General features: G+C 36.2%; 1 protein-coding gene across 1 annotated transcript in view; it reads right to left on the bottom strand.

Annotated features, from left to right (window-relative positions):
- The window catches only part of LOC121997553 (nuclear-pore anchor-like), a 69,283-nt gene that overhangs the window by 28,582 nt on the left and 13,188 nt on the right, over positions 1–27,513 (bottom strand). Inside the window, exons 7-23 of the mRNA XM_042552024.1 lie at positions 14,495–14,584; positions 14,317–14,394; positions 13,846–13,970; positions 12,333–12,444; positions 12,155–12,247; positions 11,788–11,836; positions 8,680–8,783; positions 8,546–8,614; positions 8,254–8,379; positions 8,036–8,140; positions 7,817–7,930; positions 7,653–7,731; positions 4,138–4,181; positions 3,967–4,040; positions 2,630–2,732; positions 415–549; positions 246–344 (exon numbers count right to left, since the gene is read on the bottom strand). Of these exons, the coding sequence (XP_042407958.1) occupies positions 246–344; positions 415–549; positions 2,630–2,732; positions 3,967–4,040; positions 4,138–4,181; positions 7,653–7,731; positions 7,817–7,930; positions 8,036–8,140; positions 8,254–8,379; positions 8,546–8,614; positions 8,680–8,783; positions 11,788–11,836; positions 12,155–12,247; positions 12,333–12,444; positions 13,846–13,970; positions 14,317–14,394; positions 14,495–14,584 (1,599 nt within the window). The remainder of the gene's footprint in view (positions 1–245; positions 345–414; positions 550–2,629; positions 2,733–3,966; positions 4,041–4,137; positions 4,182–7,652; positions 7,732–7,816; positions 7,931–8,035; positions 8,141–8,253; positions 8,380–8,545; positions 8,615–8,679; positions 8,784–11,787; positions 11,837–12,154; positions 12,248–12,332; positions 12,445–13,845; positions 13,971–14,316; positions 14,395–14,494; positions 14,585–27,513) is intronic.

The raw sequence follows: 27,513 nt of genomic DNA, 5'->3' as shown, positions 1-27,513 counted from the left end.
TGTATCAAAAGCAAATGAATATCTCAATAGCTTATAAAATGAACTCACGTATCAAATTTTGACACAATAGTTCACAATTAAACTTGGCATAATATTCATGACTACATTCTGGCATTAAAGAAAGACAAGCATAGAAAACTGCCCAACTGAATTGAAAGATGACATGCAAAACAACTAGACCAACAAAATGACAATAAAAAGAAAGGCTATAAATTATGAATAGGAAGATTAATTGCAAACATCACCTGAAGACGATGTAGTCTCTCAGATAAGTTGTGAATTTCATCAGTGGCTCTCCTCTCTGAATTAGTCAAAATCTCCTTTTCATGCTTCAGAATAGACACCTGGAAAAAAGGCCTATTGATCTCATGCACCCAGACTCTAAACAAGAAATGTAACACATAATTAACCAACCTCCATGGATAGCTTTCTTATAATCTCCTCAGCTTCTTGTACAGAATTAGAAGATTCTCGGAGCCTCTTCTGAAAATCAACTACCAACTGAGTAAGTTCCACATTTCTAGCTGAGACAGCATTAGCTTCCTTCCTCTGCAGATATTTTGAAGAAAAAAAAACAAGAATATAAACAAGAAGTTAACTAGAGACAACTTCCAAAATTAAAAATGTTTTTAATCAAAATAAAATTATCATAAAAAACAACACGCTAAAAATTCAAGAATTCATTTATTTACTAAACTGGTCTATGCCATCAAAATTAGTTAACAGAATGACAGTATGTGTGTAATTCATATCAATGTCACAACGTAACTGTGAGAACATTTCAGATCATTCAAAAGGAAAAAAAAAACTGACAACCGATTGTGTTGAATAACATAATTGGAAATAGGTTTCTGAAAGTAAAACCTGTCAATCATTATATATATATATTAAATTAATAGGATAATTTTATTAATTAAGCTTATTTAAATTATCCCTACTATAACTAGGAGTTGGAGTTGATTGAAATTATTAATTTAAGTTTTTATTTAATTAAAAGATAATTTACTAATTTACTTCTTGTTACGCGCCACCCACGACCGCAGGGGGCTCACGAGACGCATCCGCCGCTGCCACAAGGCTCGCATGACGCCTCCACCGCAGCTGTGGGGCTAGAAAATTTGCTTCAATAAGGCAAGAAAAATCGCACCTTACAAGTGCCCCTTGACTCTCAAAAGGCGCATGCTTAGCGTGCTTCTTTCAAGCAATGCATCTGGGTCAGCCAGGCGTACACCTTTCACAACTATGGAATTATGCAAGATTAACCTAACTACATTTGGGATGGCAAAATTTTCCTAACCCATCCCTCCAACGACTTGGATCTTCAAGAGTCATTTCTTTACAGCAACAAAAGCAAATAACAGTGAAATTAAAATAGGGTAGCCATTATTCTTATTCCTTCTCGAGGTATGAAAGATTGTTCCATGATGATGGGCAAAGGTGAAACATATCCTTCTGACCTTCTGCATCTCAGCCAGCATGCATAACCTTACAAGACCTGTACCCCAACTAACCTTCTCATCCTCTGCCAACCTGAAACATATTGCTCTTCCTTCCTGTGCAACTAGGCTGCTGCTTATTAGTAACATAAACATCTTCCTCTGCCCAGCAAAGCTAAGGCCCAGTGTAGGGATGATTCTTCTTCCTCTGTTCAGCATTCAATGAAGCAAGAGCTCGAAGGAAGCTTCTTCTTCCTCTAGGTAATATCTTCCTCTTTCTCCTCCTTCCCAGGGCTCAGCAGAAGCTTCTTCCACCTCCAGGCATTCTCTTCCTAGGGATAGATAGTAGATTCTTTCTCCAGCTAAACTCCTCCTGCTTTTAGGGCTCAACATAGGGACCAGCACATGGCTTGGCATGGTCATCAGATCTTGTTCTAAGTGAAAACCAATACATTAGCTCACATAAAGACTTTAAACCTTGCTCCCTCTACCCATTCCTCTAAGTCACATTACTTTTTAGGAAATAAGAAAAGTAGTTATACAACAGAAAAACGAAGTTACAAAATCAAAAGCGAAAGCAAGAATACAACTAGACTTGTCAACATGATGGATTAGTTAAAAACCTTCAATATTACTAGATCATTACATTTGCGAACATACATAGATCAACTAACTGGGTTTTGTTTTACCTTGATATTTTTTCAAGGAAATGAAGCCAAAAAAAACATTTCAAAGATAGCAATTCTTGAATATTGTGCGAATAGTTTGTGTTCCAGTGATCATATATAGAAGTGCCTACTTTATGAAATCAAGAGTTACTTGGATCAGATAATTGCCTAACACCTTGGCAGAAGTGAAACCCGCAACTTGTACTGGTTTCACCAGAAACACACTGATCAAAGGGTCAGTTTTACCGTGGTTATGAAACAGGAAAGCATCACAGAAGATGGACATAACAAGAGATGGTGCACTACAGTTTTGCAAATGCTGCACAAATGCATCTTAGGAAATATTCAGGATTTCACATACTTACAAGCATTGATGATAAATAACTTATCCAAGAAACAAGATAAGAAAAATCTGTTACAGCAGGTAGCCAAAAGGACAGTAAACTAAGTAGTCTGGCAATTAGCAATACAATGACAGACTGTGAATAAGATGCATTATAGTGCTGGTTTTAGAAAAAATCCTACCTGGTGTTCAATTTCCTTCTTTAGCCCATCCACTTGATCTTTAGCAAAGTTAGCTTCCAGAACCTTTTTATCACGTTCTGATCTTAATAGTGTGGCTTCACCCCTTTTATGAAGAAGGAAAGCATGAATCACACAGTTTAGAAAAAAATAACACAAATAAGCAAGATAAATAGTCCTGATCAAAGTGTGTTTACAATTTCCATATTACAAAAATATTTATGTTTAACATTTTGCATGCAATTGCAATGAATAACATCATTTCCCAAATGGAAAGAACCACTCCTAGAAACTTAAGTTGCAATATGGCATAGACATAAGTTTCAAAAACTCTTGATTGGCCTAGAATAGGCATACAAGCCCTGTTCACATGGGTATTCTTGTACACGAAACCAAAATATTTCATAAGGAGTACCAGACAACTGGCACATGTCATCAAATGGTTACTGAAACTTGCACATGACAGGTATTTTAATTTTGTGCAAGTAAAAGGTTTCATGATGCCATCTACAGAAATTTTTAATTGAACAATTTCCCTATCGGATTCAGCAATGAATATTACAAAGTGCTGAACTAGAAACCCTAAATTCTGAAGCATATAAAACACTGCTAAAGTGGCACCTTTTGACAAGTCAAAAGTTTAGAGCGCATATATGCCAAAATATACACCTCAAAATCAAAGACGAATTCTTACATATTTGCATGCAAAAATACTATATGAATTGACTTGAGATAAAAAAAAATCTTTTATGCAAATTACTACAGAAAGATAGAAGATAATGGGGAGCAAACTCTCTGAATAAGTAAAAAGTGTAACTTCTTTGGTTGTAAGTTGGGTTTATTATAATACACTGAATAACACACAATAACACAAGGATGTTTGGATCAATTTCATGAGGAACTACTTCTACCATTCTTATTAGAAAATTAAGGTGTCGGTTGATGATACGGAGAATAGTGAGCTACAAATCCTTGGGCATACACTGTATCAAGAATTAAACACAGAAATGAGTTATTAGGCGTAAAACTGATGAATGGAGGCTACGACAGGCTTATAAATAACTCATGTTCTAGCCAAATAATAAACTAAGGAAAAACAGTAGGAGAGATTAATGGTGAGGCTAATACTAGGATACAGGTAAACATTAAATAGATCTTTAAAAAAACTAATGAACAATGCAGTGCCCATATTAAATGCCCAAGCAATATGCTTAATGCATATTCTCAAAACATTAGATTGCTGCAATACAAGTGTTTTACCAACTGGAAGTATTGTGTCATAGAGCAAAATATTCTGCTTCAACAACTAGATATAGTGCACCAAAGAGAATCGACAATACCTAAATTTTGCCAAATCCTCCTCGTGACCTTTAGAGCGTTCAGCAAGTCGATCATAGGCCTTTTTTGAAACATCCTGATGGGAGTGCAAGAAAGACCATGTGAATCTAAAAATTAAAATCAAGAGACAAAAGGGATAATCACTCAGTTGATACATCAAAAAAAAATATTACCTGAGAACCCTCAAACATAAGCATTAGCTCATTCTTTCTATCTTCTACAAAAATATTGAATACAGGAATGTCAGAATGTTCAATAAGGAAACTTTCACATTCGTGAAGGCAAGCTTGAAATCTTTTTTTATCTCCAAAACAATATGCGAGAGACAGAAATGATTCAAGGGAAAAAGATATGGAATAACAAGGTGGATCAACAATTATTCATGCAAAGTGAAACTAAACAATGACTGTTGGTTGATCCGACCATACAGGTGGCAGCCTTTGTAAGCAGAAGTGCTAAATGTGTAAAACACCATATTCAAGATACTCTTGGTAAATTTGGATAGTTCTTTGGCCTCCAAGAATGGATCAGGTGATTTACATCCAGCTCAACTTATTTGTAGGAAAGATTGCAATTGCCGGTAGGAATGATGTTGTGCAAAGGTCCAAAAGGGCAAATTCAACCAAAGGGAAGCATTAAGCACATAGGTGTTGGGTAGTCTTAGGAAGATCATACCAGTTCCAGTACAAAAATTTTGTACAAGTGTCGAACCTTTCCTAAATAACCTATTGTGTTCTTTAGAAGTTAAATTAGGAATCGCAAACGGAACTTAACATTATTGATTCCAAATTTAACTTATTTGTTCTTAATGGTTTAGACTTGGATCGCAAGCGGAACTTAACACTATTGATCCAAATCCATCTACGTTATAAATTCAATTAAATATTAATTTCCAAAATTGGCTTCCAGGTTAAACATGGCGAGGCACTAGGTCTTCTTGGATATTGGAGCAACCACCACTTCCTAGACAAAGTCTTTTAAGGAAAGCTAATATTTAATTTCCTTATATAACTCTAGGTTTAACCAAAAGGAACAATCGAATCACAAATTCGAAAAAAAACAAAAAACACAAATTCGAATAACAAATCCGAAAACTAGAATCTATTGCCTCTTGTATTTGGAATTCATACAAAGAAAAATAACTAGCATGATGCGGAAGAAAATTACTAGTTATACCTTCTGTTTGTATGCTAATGACCTCGAGATCTTCTGCCGTATTCCTCGCCTCGCTTTGGACGACGTGTGGGCGACGATCCTCCAAGATGAACACCACCCAAAGCCTTCTTCTTCTTCAATATTCGGCCACCACCAACACAAAGAACAAAAAAGAGCAAGGGGAAAGAGAAGAGGAAAGGGGCCGACCACAAGAAGAGTCTCCACCAAGAGAATAAGAATTGTTGTCCCATGAGGCCTCTCCTCCCCTTCTTTTATATTACTTGCCCAAGGCAAATAAGGAAAGACTTTTTACAAAAAATAAAATCTTCATCTTGTTTTTCCTTTTCCCCTTTTATTTTTCCTTTTCTTTCCTCTTGATTAAATCAATCATCAATCATGATTTGGTTTAATCTTTAATTGGCCGGCCCCTTGCTGGGCACCAAGCAAGGGTGGCCGGCCACATCATCAAGGAGAGAAAAATAATTTTTATAAAATTTTATAAGAAGAAATCCTCTTATAAAATTTTACAAGCTCTCTTTCTTATTGTGAATGTTAAAAAGGAAAGTTTTAAAAAATTAAAATCAAGTTTTAAAATTTAAAACTTCTCTACTAAAATTTCTTTTTTTTTAACCATGATTACAAAATTAAAAGATTTAAAATTTAAAACTTCTCTTCATTTTTTCTAAAATCATGAGGATGGTTAAAAAAAGAAAGTTTTAAAATTTTTAAACTTTCTTTTAAACCATGTGGCCTAATTCAAATAAGGAAAGTTTTATATTTTAAAAACTCTCTTTTAAAACTTGTAGTTTTTTACAAAGAGAAAAATTTAAAAATTCAAAACACCCCCTTATATTTGAATTATTGTGACCAGCCCCTTTGCATAAAGCAAAGGCTGAATTCATGGCCGGCCCTTCTTGGACACCAAGATGGGCTTTCATTGGATGGACTTGAGGTTTTAATGAGGCTACGACAAGGACCTAGAGGAGAAATTGGTTTTGGCCTTCCGATGAGCTTGAGTATCCCGTATTCGCCCCGAACACACAACTTAAGTTCATCAATAATAACTCATTCCACTAGAGAATTATTATTGCACTACCGCACCAATCCCAAATTACTTTATGGGCTCCTTCTTATCATGAGTATGTTAGTCTCCCTCTGTTTAAGATAACGAATATCCACTAATTAAGTAAGTTACTAACAACTCACTTAATTAATATCTAAGTCTAAGAGTAATACCACTCAACCTTATTGTCATGTCGGACTAAGTCCACCTGCAGGGTTTAACATGACAATCCTTATGAGCTCCTCTTGGGGACATTCTCAACCTAGATTTACTAGGACATAGTTTCCTTCTATAATCAACAACACACACTATAAGTAATATCATTTCCCAACTTATCGGGCCTATTGATTTATCAAGCTAAATCTCACCCTTTGATAAGTTAAAAAAATAAATACTAAATATATGTGCTTGTTATTATATTAGGATTAAGAGCACACACTTCCATAATAACTAAGGTCTAGTTCTTTTATTAAGTCAGTATAAAAAGAACTTACCTAAAATGATCCTACTCAATACACTTAGAGTGTACTAGTGTAATTTATTAGCCAAGATAAACTAATACCTAATTACACTACGACTATTCCAATGGTTTGTTCCTTTCCATCTTAGTCGTGAGCAACTGTTTATAATTTATAAAGAACTGATAACATGATCTTCTATGTGTGACACCACACACCATGTTATTTACAATATAAATTAATTGAACAACTACACTTAATAAATAAAATGTAGACATTTGACCAATATGATTCTTTTATTTCATAAATAAATATTTACAAAAGCTAGGCTTTTAGTATACACTCTAATAATAGGCAGTGGTAGCCTTTGGACTAAGTTGGAATTAGGGATCATGACATGTGAAGAGATGAAATCAAACGAAGAGAGGGTGATGTAGAGGAGATAGAGTGGCAAAGAAAGGGAGAGGAAAAGAGTGTTTAATACCAATTAGATAGGTTTTTATGTATGTCTTGAAAAGGGATTACAGCACATGCACATATAACCAACCTCTAATTCTTCTGACTTTATGCATTAGGCAATAAAACCATTTAGTTCTTCAACAATTTACACATGGTGCACATTGCATGAATGCAGAGTTAGTTCATTGTTCACACAACCTCATGTTTGAGGAAGCCCATAGTGCTGCTAATTAGCTTTATTAGATTTGAACGATGACAACTTTAGTGCTCAGACTCTTATTACTTTTGACCAAAGAAATGGAAATCTAGATGGGAAATCTGAAAATTATAAGTGTGAAAACAGCAAATCAATAACATGGTAGGATCATCCTAACAAAAGTGAGCACCAAATCTAATCAACAAAGAGGTCAGCATCCATACAATAGCACACCAAAAGGCAAAGTGGTTGTTTCAGAGTACACACCTAATACTAAGGGTTATGAAAGATCCATGAAATCAAGGGTTTCCTTCTTAAAGGCATTGCTAAAAAGTGTAGAAAATTAGACAAAAATACCTGCAAGATCACCAGTGTTTGGATGAGTAGATGCTGATATCTTCTGCTCTTCTTCATACAGCCTTCTATACATAGCAACCTACAAGTGGTAGGACAACAAGCAATTGATTGTGGACACTTTTCATAGGTTCAAATATGAACAAGATAACGTTGCAAAGACTTACAGAACTGTGAAGAGATTCAATCATCTGCCCTTGTTCTTCAGACCTTTTAAGCATTGCTTCAACCTTGCTTGCTGCCTCAGCAGTGATCTTTTGGAGTTGAATTTGGAAAGCATCCTTGAAGAGAAAATATAAACCAAGTAAATCATAAAATATAAATTAGCAAGGAAACAAATAAGCTCCAAGGGACAAACAAAAGAAGATTATATTTTCAGATTTTACCATTAATTCTGTTTCCTTATTTTCCATTTCAGTGGAAAGTCGGGCAACATGACCTCGAAGTTGAACATTTTGCTCTACTAGTTCATTTATGTCCTTAAAAGAAATCTGTTAATACAAATCACAGAACATCAATATCCAACAATGATGTGCTATATCTTAGAAGAGACCAAGGATAAAAAAATTCACAATCGCCATAGAAGGTAAGATAGATGGCATACAAGATGTTCAGAAGTTGACCTTCCTTCATCAATATTAACTGCACTTGCAAGAGGATTGTTATTGCATAACTGGGTAACACCACAGCGAACTTGAATTTCCTGGCATTCCTTCAAGAGTAGTGTTACCTACAGCAAAGTCATTTCATGATCAAAATTAATTATCTAAGAATTTTCATTCTTAAGAAACTACAATCTCTTTTCTAGGAAGTAATTTGGCAACCTAAAACTGACAACCTTAAGATCCAGAACCAGAATCAAGTCAATCATTGACGAGGATAGGCAAACAACAAACCTGCTTCTCTAGATCAGTAATTTCCTTCTGGGCAATTGTATATTCACACTCCCACTTTCTCGACTCAGCCTAACAAAGAATCTTTTAAACAAACAGAAGGGTGTCATAATGCTCCATAGTGAAAGATCAAATACCTTCAAATGCAGAATTGTATTCTCAAAATTTTCATGCTTCTCCAATGACTGCAGCAATTTTTTGTTCATCAAATTATAGGCCTCTATCATCCTTGCATGTTCATCTGATATAAAGCCAGAAGCTTTTACCAACTAGCATAACAACAAAATTTACAAAAAGCAACTCTCATATATTGTACGTTTTATATAATTTCATATATGTACATTAGTAAGTACCATGTATTAACACAGCCAGCAGGAAACAACAATGATATATTAAACCACCATAACTAGTATAGTTATTGGACAACAGTTCAGAATAAAACCAAAATAACAGACTACAGAACTTTCAACAAAGAGATTTCTTAACCCCAGTCAATTCAAAAGGAGAAATAAAGAGGATGCATGTTTCAAAACCAGGAGCAACTCCAGAATTCATCTAATAAATATAACATAAAATGATAATAATGAAAAAGCAGATCATTTTAGGAACTTCATGTTGGGACCTTTGACACCGGCTAGAGGGGGGTGAATAAATGGTCACCCTCCTTGTTCGCTTCCTACAATTGTTAGCACATAGCGGAATACAAAAACAAAACTAACAAGTAGAAAGCTAAATCCTAGAAGACAATAAACAAGAAAACAAACCGACACGTTCGTGTAACGTGATTCAGAGATAACTTACTCATACTCCACGGCGTGTCCATAAGGTGTACGATCCTGTGATCCTTCGGTGGATCAATCTCCAGAAAACCTCCGGCTAACACAATCTCCTTGTGAGTGGAGAAACCTTACCACAATCTTGCTCAAGAACACTTGAGCACACCTTGGATTGCTAGAGCACTTGGGAGACTTCTAATAGACTTTAACCAAGCCTATTTCGTTAACCTGAGCCACTCACCCTCTCTTAAATAGAGCTCGGGAGGAACAACTTGTTGTTTCTGCCATTATAAGTCGACTAGCCAATCGACTGGTCCGCTGTGGAATTCGACCGTTACAGCTCCAATGGCTCGATACCAGTCGACTGGTCCACTTTAGTTGAAAGAACAGAAGCATTCTGTTCTCTCCCAGTCCAACCACCAGTCGACTGGTAAATCCTAAACCTAGGATTTTACCCCGAGTACAATCTCTCAGCACTCGTCCTCGCTCGCACAACCTTGACCTTGCCTTCTAGCCTCCTCCATCAGCTTTGCGTCCCTCAGATGTTTCCCCATCCTTCAAGTTTTGCCTTCAAAAGCTTCCTTCAGTCTTGTCCTTGTTGTCGGGTCTTCCATTGCCAAGAGCTCCTCGCTCAGGGACTTCAACCTTGCAAAGTCACACTAAGACTACATATTTGGACTTACATCGCCAAGACTCCACTTAGACTTGCCTTGTTGTACTTGCATCCTACACACTCACAAGCACATATCAAATACAATAAATAACCTAATTTAAACCTTGTCTAAACATCAAAACTTAGGGCACCTAGATTGCTCCAACACTTAATATCTCGATTGGACTGCTTAAGAAAAAAAAAGTAAACAAAAAACTGAATATAACAAATAAATTGAAGCACACATAGGCTCACCCCATATTTGAAGAAATAAACAGACTAGTACAGGTAATCATGAAAATAGCAGCAAGTTGAAATCTTCCTCTATAAGTGATCTAGTCTTAAAGAGTACTTTAAATGAGAGAGAATTGTAGCTTTCACTGAGATCCATTGAGCTCAATTCAGTCACTTATGTGTGTCCATTGTCTTCTATAGGCATGTGTTCATTGCCAAGGAAACATAATGTAATGCACTGATCAGCATGCAAACACATGGAAGCTCTTTGAAGAGTTAAGAAGTATTCTTCCCTCACTTGAGAATATAAACAAGATATAACAACTGAAAACCCACTAGATCAAGAAAAAATACCTATAACAAAGAAAATTGTAAAGGTATTAGTACTAATAGGGTCATTGGTGTATCAGATTTAATCTGCTTAGGTATTTTAGAAATAGGTTTGGGTTATTACTTATTAGGTATATACCTTGTAATTGCTAGCTTACCAAAGCAATACAATATTTTATTTTCCCAAATTCTAAATGCTATCAGAACCACTCTTCTCAAGTTAGATTTTCCCAAAAAAACAAAATCCCTTAGAGGGTGTCACTGCCACTGCTACAATGGCCTCAACTTATACAATTAATCTTTTCGATAATCTCATTGTGGGTGACCTCCCAAGCTCTTCTGTTTGACCTCTATGCGAGAGACTAATCCAACAAAACTTTTCATGCCAATAACTCCCTTAAACATGCACCACCAAGCCTACAGCTTGCCTGCAACATCTGAAACAAGTTTCGAGTGTCCTTGCATTAATCAAGGATGAAACACATTCAAGACACAGTATCATGGTACATGTTATTTGTTAATGATATTGTTTTGATAGATGAGTCATATGAAGAAGTAAATGCGAAACTCGAATCTTGACGGAAAATACTTTGTGAAAGGTTTTAGGCTTAGTAGAGTAAAGACGAAATATATAGAATTTAAGTTTAATAATATTAGATGTAATGAGGTAATTGTTAAGATAGGAAATAACGAGTTGTATGTATTAAAGAGCTTTAAATATTTAGGATTATGTTTGTAAAATGATGGAGGGATTGATAGAGATGTCTTACATAAAATTTAAAAATGATAGTTGAAATAGAGAAGAGCGTTAGATGTTCGTTATGATTCTAAAGCACCTCTAAAAACAAAATGACAGTTTAGACCTGGTATGTTACATGGAGTTGAATGCTGAGCTATGACTCAAGCACATGAGCAGAAAATAAGAGTTGAATATGTTAAGGTGGATAAACGTAAATAAGAGGATGGACAAGATAAGAAATAAGAATATTAGAGAGAAAGTCGAGGTTACACCTATAGAGAGAATAGAGATACATGTAAGATGGTACAGACATATATTTAGACGACTAATAAATGCTCCAATTAGACGATGTGAAACTATAATAGATATGTACATTAAATGAGGAAGAGGAAGACTGAAGAAAAGTAATATAATGTTCTCTTCACCAAATTCTACGAAAAGAAAGAAGGCAACATATCGAAGAAATAATAAACAAAAACATGAATTTAGCATCAAATAGGATCATAAGAGTTACCTCGTTCATCAAGAATTAGTTCAGCTTTTTCTTCTATTTCATGCAGAACCTGCACATTAAAAACCAACAATTACACAAAGAAACTAGAAGCAATTAAGAGACATCATCAAAAATCATATAAAGTAAACATCACATATTTTCTGCTTCTTTCAGGTAATTTAGTAGATTTTTTTGAATAGTCACAACGCATGTGTATGTTACACGGACATCTATAGCAACCATGTAGAAGTTTAGTAATAGAGCAATTTATATGCTAGAAGCTTATGCAAAAAGAATAAACAAGGATTCTTTAAAAAAGAAAGACAGAATTTGTCAGTGCTAAAAAAATAATAAATGATATAACATGTACAACAGCCAGAACCAGTACCCGTGCCAAAACAGCTTCTGCATTTTTCCGACCCCACTTCTCATGCCGCAAAGCATCAGCAGCTTCTTGGTATTTCTCATACATCTTAGCAAGCTACACAGAAAAAAACCTTCAAGAGCAAGTAAGTTTAATTTAAAAAAAAAAACAGAAATGAAATGATGATAGTTCACAATCTTACACTCCAGCCATCACGTAGAAGGGAAGCCGCTAATGCTGTGCCAGAAACACCAAGTGGTATCTTAGGGACAAGAATCTGATTATTCTCAATGTTGGTGGTTTCTGCAACTGTTCTGTTAAAACAGAAAATAGAAGCTTAGGTTATATAACATGAACTATGTTTCTCTTTATTAGAGGAATGTATGATCAAGTTCATCCCACACTTTCAATGATAATAGGGGGGAAAAACAAGCAAGATTTTTGAATATTTAGTTGGCCACATGCTCTCCAATTCAACCCCATGCAAGGCAATTTCTTTGATGGAACTAGAAATAGGTACATCTGAGTACTAAAGCGAGTTTTCTACTGTGGGTGGAGATCCAAAGTTGGCATACGTTAGGTTGTAGCAAGATAGAAGCGAGCTTGTGAACCTTCAAAATCAGCACAAGAGGATCAAAAACCACTGTTGAAAAAGAGATGCCTTCAAGAGAAATTTATTAAAGTAGGGTGGTCGGAGGTGAGATCAAGTTTAGGACCATAAGAAACAAACATGAAATTTCTGGTTATGCTACTTAAATGAAAAACGAGTTGGTCAAAACACAACCAAAACCAAGTAGGGTTGGCATTTTGGTAACCTAAATATTCCTGTGTATCTTCAAAATTGAGGTGAGTTGGCCGAGTGGTAGAACATAAGTAGGGTTGGCATTTGCATAACCTAAATATTCTTGACTATCTTCCAAATTGAGACGAGTCAGGTAATTTTTCAGGATGAAATACAGATTACAAGGTTAGAAAAGATTAATTCAAAATTTCAAACTGGAAGATTTCTAAAATCATGCTTTGGTTAAGTTTGAGTCTGGGAGAAGGAAACCCACAACTAACCAAACTTCCACGTTGTGTAGGTTCTAGCCCTCAGGTTACCAGTTATGTTGAGGACCTGTAACATCTGAAGGAATCTCCACAAACATGTATAGAGAATTGTCTTTCAAAGAAAGCAACTCTTTAAGAACATATCAAAAAGTAATGGAAACAAGCAAATAAATAAGTGAAATGTAACTACTGCCAGTTTTGTTGATAATCTTTCTTACATGGCATTCATTGTTGAGCTAGATTGCATATATTTATCTTGCATACTACAGCCTTTCACTTCCATTAAGTATTCTGCATCAAGGAGCCAATTTTCTAGTTTGTATAATCCCTAATTCAGATTGATATAATTCTTGGAAAAAGAAATATAAGATTTGCAGAGGCACCCACAATTTGCCTGCACTATGGTTGGCACTTAATATCTCTGTCCATACAATCAAAGCCGTTACAAATAGCCATGTAGAAGACTCAAATCCGCACCCATATTGGATACACATACAAGATTTTTCTTTCCAATCAAAAATTCACATTTGCATCCCAATTAATATATTTCACATTAATCAAATGGGAAGTTTATTTGCCTTCAATAGGAAATCCTACCCTACAATTATAATATGAGAAAAATATTATTTAAAACAAAAGCTGAAAGCAGAAGAAAAAGGCCATACAGATCATTTAAACTTGAATCCAAATGAAAATTGGCCACCGGAACAAGACTTATTTCACTAGATTTTCTTGCGTTCTCAAGTTCAGCTTCATATTTCTCTATTTTCCCTTTCATGTCTGCAGCATCCTGCATGACAAGAAAAGTCACTGCCATGCAGTATCACAGAACTTCAAAAGGAACTATCTATAAGCAAATTTATGGTACCCATCTGTAACATGTGCGCCACAGGAATTGTGACATGCCTGTAATTTTACTGTTAGAACACAAAAATGTATCTGTCGCATCATCCATGGGTATATCCATTGGGGCACAAGAATGGACAACAGTCACAGTTAATTGCTACATGGCCAACAAGACCAATGGAACATGTAGCTTATTCAGGAATCACGAACCCAAAATGATAAAAGGGCAGGTAATTGTCAATTTAAAAAAGCATCCTTAGTGTAATCCAGCATCAGCAAGAAATTCATACCTTCTCAAGATTTTTCCGTTGTGATGATTCCTTTTCAAGTTTATCTTTGTATTCATTTTCAACTTGACAAAGATGTGTCTGCATGAAATATATATGCCTCAAATTTCACATCACAGGATGAGTTTGAAAAATAATAATACGAATAATAAATTATCAAATTTGTTACAGAAATAAGCACCTCTAAGGCTTTGATAACACCTTCAAGCTCCCCAGACTTTTTGGACCATTCCTCAGATCTTTCTTTATAAAGCTCAGCAAGTTTTCTTACCTTTTAAGAAAGCAAAAACTTTCTGGATTATTAAAGAAAAGAACAATGACTTCATTAAACAATTGTTAACTGAGCCTTTAGTAGTTACTGCAATACATAAAGATAAAAAGAATTTCAAATTATCTGGAACAAGATAATCAAGATGTCAAAATCCAAAACAGCCAAGCAGTAGATTTGAATTAATCTCACAGATCTGCTTTCTTCACAACAGACTTCATCTCTACCACATCCAATATCTTCTTCTCCATTGCAGTTCAGCCTGTCTGTGAAGGCAGATTTAGTACATTTTCTAGACCAAGATAGACCTCTGTTGCAGAAGCCACATGATCATGTTCTGGTTGCTGTAGTCACAATCAGGTTGCCCTCTTCATGGTAAATATACAGTTTGGTTTAAGTATACTAGTGTTCCAGTCTTTTGTTTGCCTGGCTGCAGGTAGTACTGTAAGGGCTAACTTCAGTGCAAAGAATGTCAAGTGTTTCCATCGCAACCAAGTGACATAAATATGGTTTCTTCGTGATAGTAGGGAAATTTACCACTGCCACTAAAGCTGGAAGCACCGTCAAATTAATATCATGTGTGTAAGTAAGGAGAAAGGAAAGTGAGCATTCCAACAATCCAGAGTGAAACACCATCATTGACAGGATCTCAACACATGGCGGCACATAACTGGAGTGCCTTTTCCTAGTTCCTATGTGTAAGGTTTGAAACAGCAGTAGAAGAATGTTTTGACAGTTTTTGTAATGTCATTCCTCTGCCATCATCTGCTAAAGAAGCCTTAGCAACTTCCATCAGTAGAAAAAGACAAAGAAAGCCAACCATCTTTAAGGTCAATCATCACAGCCACGTCTCAACCACTTCGGCCAAGCCTAGACCACCTTAGTCTTGTACAGATCATCAGGTAGCCACTGAGCATCTCTAACCGTAAACATCCACCTCAGCCTAGGGCACCTAGCACCCTGGCCAAGTTCCTCGATCAAAGTGGCTCCATCCCGGTCAAACCTGAGCATGCCAGTATCCACTTCGGCTACACCTCAGGCAAACCCAAGTGAGCTGCATTACCATCCCCGAGTTTGGTCTCAACAACTTTCCTATTCAACTACGACCCCGCTCACTGATTTGAAACAGATTACTATGAAGTATCTTTGGTGCTGATTTAATTTTTTTATAAATCAAACACTAACACTTCACAATAGACTTCACCTCCTCAAGGTTTCTTACATTCTCCATTATGTCCTATCACAAAAGGCAGATTAGGTACTTCGTCTAGCCAAGTGTAGGTCATCTATAACAGAAGTAACTGTTAGTATTAGCCCTAATACTAATTATGAGATGATTATAAAGAACTCATTTTGTATCATATTCCATAATTAATAAAAGGCAAAGTTGATTATTATATTTATTTCAGTTCAGTCCTTAGGTAGTAGGTTCTAATCTACAAATTATCAATTGGTTGAAGATATTGTAGATATACATAGAACACTACTCTTAACTATTCCTAGTCAAGCATTAATATACAAGGACAATAGTAATGCGTTGAGACTAGCATGTAAGTCAACGGATGACTTAATCTCACAAGTCATGGGTATAAGATATCAGGTTGACACATGGGTATATATTAGAAAAATATATACTGAACGACCCACCATGAGAATGTTTCATGGATCGTTATATGAGTGTCATAAACATTCTCATGTGACTATTGGTATGAATAGTCTTTAGACTTGAAGTCACTACGGTTCCCTACATAAGGCATTGTGTACTTTGGTATTGGCAAACGACACTTGTAACAAGGTGGACTATAAAGTCGATCACTGGGTATGCGATAAATTATGCGGAGGGATGTGAGTGATGTAGATGGGATCTATCTCTTCCATATGACGAAAGCGATATCTGTAGGCCCCTTAATTAAGTAGGACACAAAATGCATGGACATACTCAAATTAGTTAATATGAAATATTGAGCTTATTTGATTGAACGTATCTACTTAGGGATCAAGAAATACAAAGGTTGATAAGATGATGACACGGTCTATACCTCATTGATCAATCTAGATATCAAGGATAGAGGGACCAAGTCATACAAGATAATAGACACAGAAAGATTAAGCCAGATCTCGACATTCTCGTCGCTTGGGTAGCAATGATGCCTTGCTAGATGTTACTCGTTGCTTATGTATCTAAATGTTGATTTGAATACATTGCCAACGTTATGAGAACCTATTGGATATGGAGATGGATTCATATGATGGATCATTGAATAAGTCTAATTCAAAAGAGACTCATTGAGTTAGACTCAATTGGATCAAACTATTGGATTGAGTCCAATTCGAATTAGACTCATTGAGTCAATTGGATTGATGATTAATGAGTTGGACTCATTAAGTGATTTCATGAATTTGAATTCATGAAGAAAGAGGAGTGTACAATTTAAATTACTCATGCATTGGATGAAGAGTGAACAATTTGAATTGCTCATGCATGGATGCATTGGATTCATTGGATGAAGACAAATATTAATGTCAATTAAGGCAATTGACATTAAGGGTTTAGGGAATTTCATGAATCTATAAAAGGAGGTTTTTGGATTCATTTTTGATGATGAGTTTTTGGTGTTCTTGCTCCTTTTCCTCCTCTCTTCACGTGGCTGAAACTTCCAAAAAGGGTTGCTAGCACAACCTTTGGTTGTTTATTCTCCACTTTGTGAGTTTGTGAGACAAACGAGGCTTGTTTGTATGGATACAATAGAGGCACGGCCACTTGATCGCGTTAAGATCTGTATCTAAAGAAACATTGTTGTTGGGATTGCGAAGGGCACGCACCAAAGGTATAACTCCTTTTATGAGAAACTTAGTATATAATTTCCTTTCGCATGGATCTTCTGGAAAGGATCTAGATGTTTTCCACGGCGCTTTCGCATATTTAGCGCCCTAGTTCCTTACAGTGGTATTAGAGCCTCTTGCGAAGGCATATACTAAGTTTTAGTTAGAATTTCATATGTGATATAGAAATTGCATGACATGTTTATTATGATTTGCATGATTATGCGCAAGTTTCGACCAAGAGGTTTTTAGCGAGACCATCGTAGCGTTGCGACTCATAATTAGTTGTTTAAATCATAGTAAATTTTATGTCATAATATATTATGAATGTTATATGACATGGTGCATGGTTATGGCTCTTAAACCCCGATGTGATTGGATCTGTGTGTTGTAATTCATAATACGACCTGCGTGTTGTGCCTCTCCTCTTTCATTCTTGTTGTAAATTTAGACTACACTCGAATGTAACTCGAGTTTTCTTTAGATTTTGTAATGTACAAATTAGAGAAGAATAAGTCTACTTGACGACGGTGAGAAGGGAGAAGGATAACAACACATGACGACCAAGGAAGCACTTAGAGAAGATGTTTTTGCCTAGGTTAACTTTTCGATCTTCTCATTGGTTTGAGAGGATCATAGAAAATGAGGCCATAACCATGTCACGATTTCTTTTATACATATATGTGATGTATGTCATAATATGCTATGATTGTATGCGATGCATGTGTAGTTTAATCATGATTAGGTCTTTTTAAATATGCCTACCAAAGTTTGGTACTCACTTCTAGCTCGATCAATTATAGTCAGGTTTTGCCAAAGTAAAGTAACTCGATTTATCTTACTAGAGTACGACAGGACAATTGTGATGTTCAACTATTAAAACTTTAGGTATGACTTAACTAAGTTAAGAACTTAGAGGTATATCCCATACGATGAAATTCAAATTATACTAGTTTGGGTGATTAGCCAAAGCTAACTCAAGATGAGTTATAATGTAAATTTTATAAGATGGGCAAATGAACAAATAGTCTTGTCCACACAATGATACAAAAGTTACATATGATGTAATTGGTAAATCTTGCCTATCTAAGTTATACTAAGTGTTGGGTGATTAGTCAAAGCTAACTCAAGATGCAGTATAATATGGATCTTGTCCCACATGAGTATTATCGCGATTGAATTTGGAGCTAGTAGTGTCAGTAAAACCACCTCCATGACTTACTCCTACCAAAGCTTTACAATTTAGTAGGAGAATCATTTAATTAAAGGCCTAGTTAAATGATGAAAATATGATACTTATTTCTGCATTTTATTGTTGTAGATCACCATGTCGTCAAATACGTCAAATACTCTCTCTGTGATCTGCCCTTGATAAGGACAAGCTCAATGGAACTAACTGGACTAGTACATAAACTTGAGAATAGTTCTCAAGCAACAAAGAAAAATGTACATCCTAGAGCAGCCCATTCTTGAAGCACCCCCCACTACTGCCACTAGAGCTGATAAGGATGCTTATAAGAAGCATCAAGATGATGCATTAGATGTATCATGCCTTATGCTCACTACCATGAACTCTGAGCTTCAGAAACAACATGAGAACATGGATGCTTATGATATGGTTGAACATCTTAGACAACTATATCAAGGACAATGCAAGAAGTCTCGTAGGGCTTTATGTACTCAAAATGATCGGGTATGTGGAGAACCTACAAAGATTGGCACTTCCATTAGGTCAAGAATTGACCACTGGCCCAATTCTGCAGTCATTGCAGAGCTATAGTCAATTTGTCATGAACTATAACATGAATGAAAGTCATTGTCTGAGATGCTAAGCATGTTGAGAACTGCTAAACTCAACCTTAAAAAGGCAAAGTCTAGCACCATTTTAATGGTGTCAAAGGGCAAAAGCAAGTGGAAGCCTAAAGGTAAGGTTAAGACCCAAGCCAAAGGCAAGGGCAAGACTCATACACTGAAATCCAAAGGTGGGGTAGCTAAAGAAGGAACCTGCTTCCACTGTGGTGAGACCGGACATTAGAAGAGAACTATAAATTATACCTAGAGGAAGTGAAAATGAAGAGAAGTGAAAATTCTGCCTCAGGTATATATATTATAAAAGTCAATCTATCTATTTCTTCTTTATGGGTATTAGATACCGGGTGTGCATCTCACATTTATACTAATATACAGGGCTTGAGAAATAGTAGAACATTGACAAAGGACAAAATGGACCTACAAATAGGCAATGGCACAAGAGTTGCTGCTGTCGCTATAGGAATATATTCCTTATCTTTACCCACTGAGCTTGTCTTAGAACTTGAAGAGTGTTGTTATGTGTCTGCCTTAACTAAGAACATCATCCCTGTTTCTTGTTTAGACAAGAAAGGATTCTTATTTATAATAAAGGACAAATGTTGTTTTGTTTATTTCAATGAAATATTTTATTGTAGTGCACATCTCGTGAATAGACTCTATGTTCTAGACTTTGACAACTCAATCTATGACATAAATACCCAACGGTTCAAGTCTAATGATTTGAACCACATATCTCGGGCATTATCGCTTAGGTCACATAAATGAGAGTGACATATCCCAACTCCATAAGGATGGACTTTTGGACTCATTTGATTTTGAATCATATGAGGTATGTGAATTTTGTCTTCAATGCAAGATGACAAAGACTCCATTTAGTGGACATAGCGCAAGTGCTAATGACTTGTTAGGACTCATACATACTGATGTATGCGGCCCTTTCAAAATAATAGCTAGAGGAGACTATCATTACTTCATTACTTTCACTGATGATTTCAGTAGATACGACTATGTGTATCTGATGAGAAACAAGTCTGAATCCTTTGAAAAATTCAAACAATTCAAGAATGAAGTACAAAACCAACTTGGTAAGAGTATTAAAATGCTTCGATCAGATCGAGGTGGGGAATATCTTAGCCAAGAGTTTCATGACCATCTCATTGTGTGGGATCATTTCTCAACTCACTCCACTTGAAACACCACAATGGAATAGTGTATCAGAAAGGAGAAATCGTACTTTATTGATATGATATGATCGATGATGAGTCAAATAGATCTTCCTACTTTCTTCTGGGGACATGCTCTAGAGACGGTCGCTTTCCCACTTAACCGCATTCCATCAAGACCATCATAAAGACACCATATACGATATGGACTGGGAAGAGTCCCAAGATGTCTTTTATGAAGATTTGGGGTTGTGAAGCTTACGTTCGACGACAAGTCCCAGATAAACTAAGACCCAAATCGGACAAGTGTTATTTTGTAGGATATCCCAAGGAAACAAAGGGATACTACTTTTATAATCCCACACAAGACAAAATGTTTGTTGCCAGAAATGGTGTCTTTCTAGAAAGGGAGTTTATTTCTAGAAAAACTAGTGAGAGTCAAGTCGATCTTGAAGAAATTCAAGATACACAAACTAGCATCGAAGCCTTAATGGAAACTGAACAGGTACTACAAAATATTGTGGATCATGATTTTGTTACACTGCAAGAAGTTGTAGAGCAACAACCTGTTCAAGTAGCACAAGCTCTACACAGATCTGATAGGACCCGTCGTTAACCTAAGAGATATTCTTTTCTCTTATCTGACCATGGTGATGTAGTGCTTGTTGGTCTCAATGAGCCTACATCTTATCAGGAAGCTGTACAGGCCCAGATTCTGAGAAATGGCTAGAGACAATGAAATTCGAAATGAAATCCATATACACTAATCAAGTATGAACTTTGGTTGATCCACCTGAAGAGATCAAACCCATTGGGTGTAAGTGGGTCTTCAAAGTGAAGACTGACATGGATGGAGATATGCATACCTATAAAGGTAGATTGGTAGCTAAAGGATTCAAGCAAATTCATGGTATAGACTATGATGAAACTTTTTCCCCAGTTGCGATGCTCAAGTCCATTCGGATCATGCTTGCTATTACAACTTACTATGATTATGAGATCTGGCAGATGGATGTCAAAACTATATTTCTTAACGGAATCTCCTCGAGGATGTGTACATGACACAACCTGAGAGTTTTATAGATCCAAAGAATGTTGGAAAGGTTTGTAAGTTGCAAAGATCTATTTATGGATTGAAGCAAGCTTTTAGAAGCTGAAATCTTCGATTCGATGATGCAATCAAAACGTTTGGTTTCATTAAGAATGAAGATGACTACAAGGTTAGTGGGAGCACAGTCATCTTATGATTTTCTCATATTGTATATAGATGACATACTTCTCATTGGAAATGATATCCCTACTATTCAGTCGGTGAAGACTTGGCTTGGGAATTGTTTTTCAATGAAAGACTTAGGTGAAACAACCTACATTTTAGGCCTTAAGATCTAGAGAGATAGATCTAAAAGATTACTTGGTCTAAGCTAAAATATATACATTGACAAGGTGCTTAAATGTTTTGCCTGGAGAATTCCAAGAAGGGATTCCTACCTATGTCACATGGTGTGAGTCTTTCGAAAATTCAATGCCCCTCTTCTAAGGAAGAAAGGGACCGCATGGATCAGATTCCTTATGCATCTGCTATAGGGTCTATCATGTACACCATGCTTTGTGCTCGCCCAGATGTCTCGTATGTGTTAAGCATGACAAGCATATACCAATCAGATCCAGGTGAAGGTCACTGGACAGCCGTCAAGAATATTCTCAAGTACTTGAGAAGGACTCAAGATTATTTCTTGATCTTTGAATGCGATGAAGAGCTTGTTGTAAAGGGTTACACCGATGCTAGCTTCCAAACTGACAAGAATGATTTCAGATCACAGTCAGAGTATGTATTTTGCTTAAATGATGGTGTTGTGAGCTGGAAGAGTTCAAAGCAAGACACAGTCGTTGATTCTATAACAGAGGCAGAGTACATTGCTACTTCAGCTGCAGCAAAGGAGGCTGTTTGGATCAGGAAGTTCATTACAGAGCTTGGTGTTGTTCCTAGTATAGCGAACCCAATAGATCATTATTATGATAACAATGGGGCTATTGCACAGGCTAAAGAACCTCACTCTCATCGGAGATCCAAATACATACTACAGCGATTTCATCTCATTCGAGAGATCACCGATAGAGGAGATGCGAGGATATGTAGAGTACCAACCGACGCTAACATTGTGGATCCTTTGACCAACGCTTTAGCACAAAGGAAGCATGATGGCGACACTAGGTCACTGGTTATTCGATATCTCAGTGATTATCACTAGTGCTAGTATAAGCCCTAGTACCAATTATAAGATGATTGTAAAGAGCTCATTTTGTATCATATTCCATTATTAATAAAAGGCAAAGTTGATTATTATATTTATTTCAGTTCAATGCCGAATGAATAATATAATAATGTCCTTGGGTAGTAGGTTCTAATCTACAACTTATCAATTAGTTGAATTGATAGTAAGATATTATAGATATACATAGAACACTACTCTTAACTATTTCTAGTCAAGCATTAATATACAAGGACAATAATAATGCGTTGAGACTAGCATGTCAGTCAACGGATGACTTAATCTCACAAGTCATGGGTATAAGATATCAGGTTGACACATGGGTATATATTAGAGAATATATACTGAATGACCCGCCATGAGAATATTTCATGGATCGTTATATAAGTGTCAAATATTCTCATGTGACTATTGGTATAAATAGTCCTTAGACCTGAAGTCACTATAGTTCCCTACACAAGGCATTATGTACTTTGGTATCGACAAACGCCACTTATAACAAGGTAGACTATAAAGTCGATCACTGGGTATGCGATAAATTATGCGGAGGGATGTGAGTGATGTAGATAGGATCTATCCCCAGAAGCGATATCTGTAGTAGGACACAAAATGCATGGTCATGCTCAAATTAGTTAATATGAGATATTAAGCTTATTTGATTGAACGTGTCTACTTAGGGATCAAGAAATACAAAGGTTGATAAGATGATGGCACGGTCTATGTCTCATTGATCAATCTAGATATCAAGGATAGAGGGACCAAGTCATACAAGATAATAGACACGGAAAGATTAAAAGTCGGATCTCGACATTCTCGTCGCTTGGGTACCAATGATGCCTTGCTAGATGTCACTCATTGCTTATGTATCTAAATGTTGATTTGAATACATTGCCAACGTTATGAGAACCTATTGGGTCACACACAAAGAACAAGTCAATGGAGATGGATTCATATGATGGATCATTGAATAAGTCTAATTCAAATGAGACTCATTGAGTTAGACTCAATTGGATCCAACTATTGAATTGAGTCCAATTCGAATTAAACTCATTGAGTCAATTGGATTGATGATTAATGAGTTGGACTCATTAAGTGATTTCATGAATTTGAATTCATGAAGAAAGAGGAGTGTACAATTTGAATTACTCATGCATTGGATGCATTGGATGAAAAGTGAACAATTTGAATTGCTCATGCATTGGATGCATTGGATTTATTGGATGAAGACAAATATTAATGTCAATTAAGGCAATTGACATTAAAGTATAAGGCAATTTCATGAATCTATAAAAGGAGGTTTTTGGATTCATTTTTTATGATGAGTTTTTGGTGTTCTTGCTCTTTTCCTCCTCTCTTCACGTGGCCGAAACTTCCAAGAAGGGTTGTTAGCACAACCTTTGGTTGTTTCATTCTCCACTTTGTGAGTTTGTGAGACAAACGAAGCTTGTTCGTGTGGATACAATAGAGGCACGGCCACTTGATCGCGTTAAGATCTGTATCTAAAGAAACGTTGTTGTTGGGATTGCGAAGGGCACGCATCAAAGGTATAACTCCTTTTATGAGAAACTTAGTATATGATTTTTTTTCGCATGGATCTTCTGGAAAGGAACTAGATGTTTTCCACTGCGCTTTCGCGTGCTTAGCGCCCTAGTTCCTTAAGATAACATGGTCCTCTTCTTGTCGCTATTGTCAATCAAGTCTTCTTCTTCAATGGTAATACATAGTTTGGTGCTATACATTGTTCCTCTTTTTTGTTTATCCTCCATATGCACATGGTATTATAAGGCTTATCTTTGAACCAAATAATACCAAGTTCTTCAAAAACTACATAATATCTCTTTCTATTCCCATGTGCATTTATTGATGTTTTTCTCATGCTATGGGACATGGAACACAAGCTAGGGATCCATACTTAAGTGGCCTGCATAAAAGATAATTCAGAATTTTTTCTGAGAGATAACCACTTATTTGAATCAATTTCAGAACTTTTTCATACTTCTAGAGAGTTGTAGCAGATCATAGCAAATGTTAAAATCAAGTTGTAACACCAATAAGCTAATTTTTATTAGGTTTTTTTCACACAATTTCACATGAATCTATGTTGGTCAAAACTAAAATTTCAAGGAGGCACTTTTATACCCTCTACATGATGCCTACATGAGCAATCACAAACCATCTCACCTTCTGAACCTGGACTGAGATCAACTCTTGAAGTTTAGATATGATCTGTTTCTACTCCATGATGAAGTTGAGGTAGTGGAGGTAGTCAAATTGCTCGTGGAGGCCATGGGAAAGGGAGTGCACTAATTGTGGAAGCTGCAACAAGTTGAGGAAATTTTCAAGTAGCATTCTTGAGTTTTCAAGTGAGTACCATTAGTAGATAGCTTTGAGAATTTTTCAAATGATCGAAGAGACCTTCAAATTAAAACACACACTAATTCAGATTGGAAAGGATCTCATACATACTAAGTTACTTTGCTATCTGAGAAGATCTGATATGTGTATGGCCCTTGATCAATACAGGTTTGTTTGGCATAATCAACTAACAAATGAACTATGCAATGTTCTTGTTGATCCAATGAAGATATATTATGATAATCAGACGAGGCTGTTATGCATGATTTGAAATCTCAAGTTAAGCCGAGGCTTTGTCGCTGGCCAGCTCAAATGGTGTCATCAGTATCGGTATCAGTGTGAAGATATGCTGACGTAAGAGAATAGGGAAGGAGAGGAGGAAGAAGGTCAAAGAAAAGAAGAGTGCGGATGAGAAACTTACCTGGCATACCTAGGGTTTCAACATAGAGTCAGTGCGGAGGGGGAGAAGTGACCGTGGAAGGTGGTGGCTTGCACTTTTGTTTTGTGTGAAGGAGGGATACAGTGGAAGAGGAGCGTCACTTTCATTCCATGTGATGAGGAGGTATTGTGTGGAGGAAGAAGAGCTTAGTTTGGTTCATTGCATGAAAAGGGAGCTTAGTTTGGTTCATTCCATGTGGAGTAGCAATGCAGAGGAGTGTGGTGTGTCAATTTCATACCGCATGGAGGAGAAGCCAAGGATCTAAATAAGTCATGCAAGAGAGTTTTCGACTATTTCGCATGTCGATGAATGGGCACAACAAAATATTTAGCAGAGAACAAAACTTTAAACAATACTATTAAACACATTGCTTTCAAATTGAACTTTAATAAAAGAATGAAATTCATTAAATATATTGTTATTTTGTAAAAAGTGCAATTAAAACGATCATTCTATCTTTGTCCCCATGACCAATGGATTTCATGATCAAGCTTCTAAGAGACCCAAGAATTTAACTTTATAAAGGGCAAATCGGTGCACGAAGCACCCACCAATGCGAAGGTCCCAATGAATGGTCAGACAACTTTATAATAAGTGTTAAATCTAAAGCTCTATAATATATTTTTGAAACAGCATAAGACGAAGGGTTGAGGGCCTACTACAGAATATATGCTCTGACCTAATATATGTATCTAGGGAGATACCTAGGGATTAATTTTTTTAGAATTAGCCCCTTACATGCATCTTGGCACTACCTAAAGTTAATCCGTCAAACATCAAATTTCCTTCAGTGTGCATGATCTAGAGCAATGTCGGTACAAGAAATATAACAAAATCAAGAAGCAACTGCTACCCTCGAGAATATACCGAAACCGACTTGATAGAAAAATTTGGAAATGAAGAGCATATAAGGAAAGTGAACAGCAGCATGAATATAGGTATGAATAAGTCACAGCAAAGATTCGTCAATGATGCATGACATAAATGACAAGATGAAATTACATCACTGGCACTGCAATGAACATCTATCATGACTACCCTATGTTAACTCCAACATAATCTACTACAAAAAATCACACCGCACAAAGCAAACCATGCAATGGCCAACTCCATGAGTTCCACATCTACTAAAGGGATATACATTGTTCTAAGTTGTTATCAGCACAGTATCTATTGATTGCAAACCTAAATAACAAGCATAGTTGCACCCATTAGGTGAATCATTGTAATTTCCCACTCTAGAACAGAGAATGGTGTCGATATGCTCTACCATGTTAATAACTACCAAATTTAGCATAATCATCCTGCATCCATCAGTCAATAAAATGGAAAATGTATGGCCAAGGTGCTAGAAAGTGGCATGATTGCTAAAATACTCAAAAAAAAAAAATTTAAAAAAAAATTAAAAAATCATCCTACAGGCCACAAGCCTCATGCACAATAGAGTAATCATCCGTAAAGGCCCCATCCCATCCTTAATAGTCATCATCCACTGAAGCACTTATCTACAATAGACTCGTCATCCAGTAGATCCTTATCTGCCGATAAATTATCTAATATTAACCTATAACTCTAGCTACCTGACCTGGTAAATATGAACCAGCACTTAAACAACTACATTACATGATTAATCCAAAAACAACATATTTAGCCTATATTCCCACTTGCTAGACCACCTAAAACAATGTCATATAAAACCAATCATATAAAACATCATATATACATGACATAATACCCAGCATGAATGGCTTAACAAATAATGGTCTGGCATGATATAAAATATCATATGTTGCCACTCATATATTACATGAGCATACATCATGAGATCTCACATATGAGCAAATCATTGGAAATCAACAATAATATGAACAACAAAGGAATAAGAATACAAAGTCACCAACAACCCAAGTTGACAGATTAAAACATAAATTGGACTCTCACTAAGATCCGATATGTTGAGATCAAGGCCCAAGAGACTTCTGTTATCACCCTCTTCACTAACATCAAATTTATACACCTATATGCCACCTCAAATCTTTTAGTTACCACATTATGCATACTTCTCGGTAA

This window comes from Zingiber officinale, chromosome 6A, assembly GCF_018446385.1.
Source record: "Zingiber officinale cultivar Zhangliang chromosome 6A, Zo_v1.1, whole genome shotgun sequence".
NCBI classification, from domain to species: Eukaryota; Viridiplantae; Streptophyta; class Magnoliopsida; order Zingiberales; family Zingiberaceae; genus Zingiber; species Zingiber officinale.
This window is presented reverse-complemented; position numbering and strand designations above follow the sequence as displayed.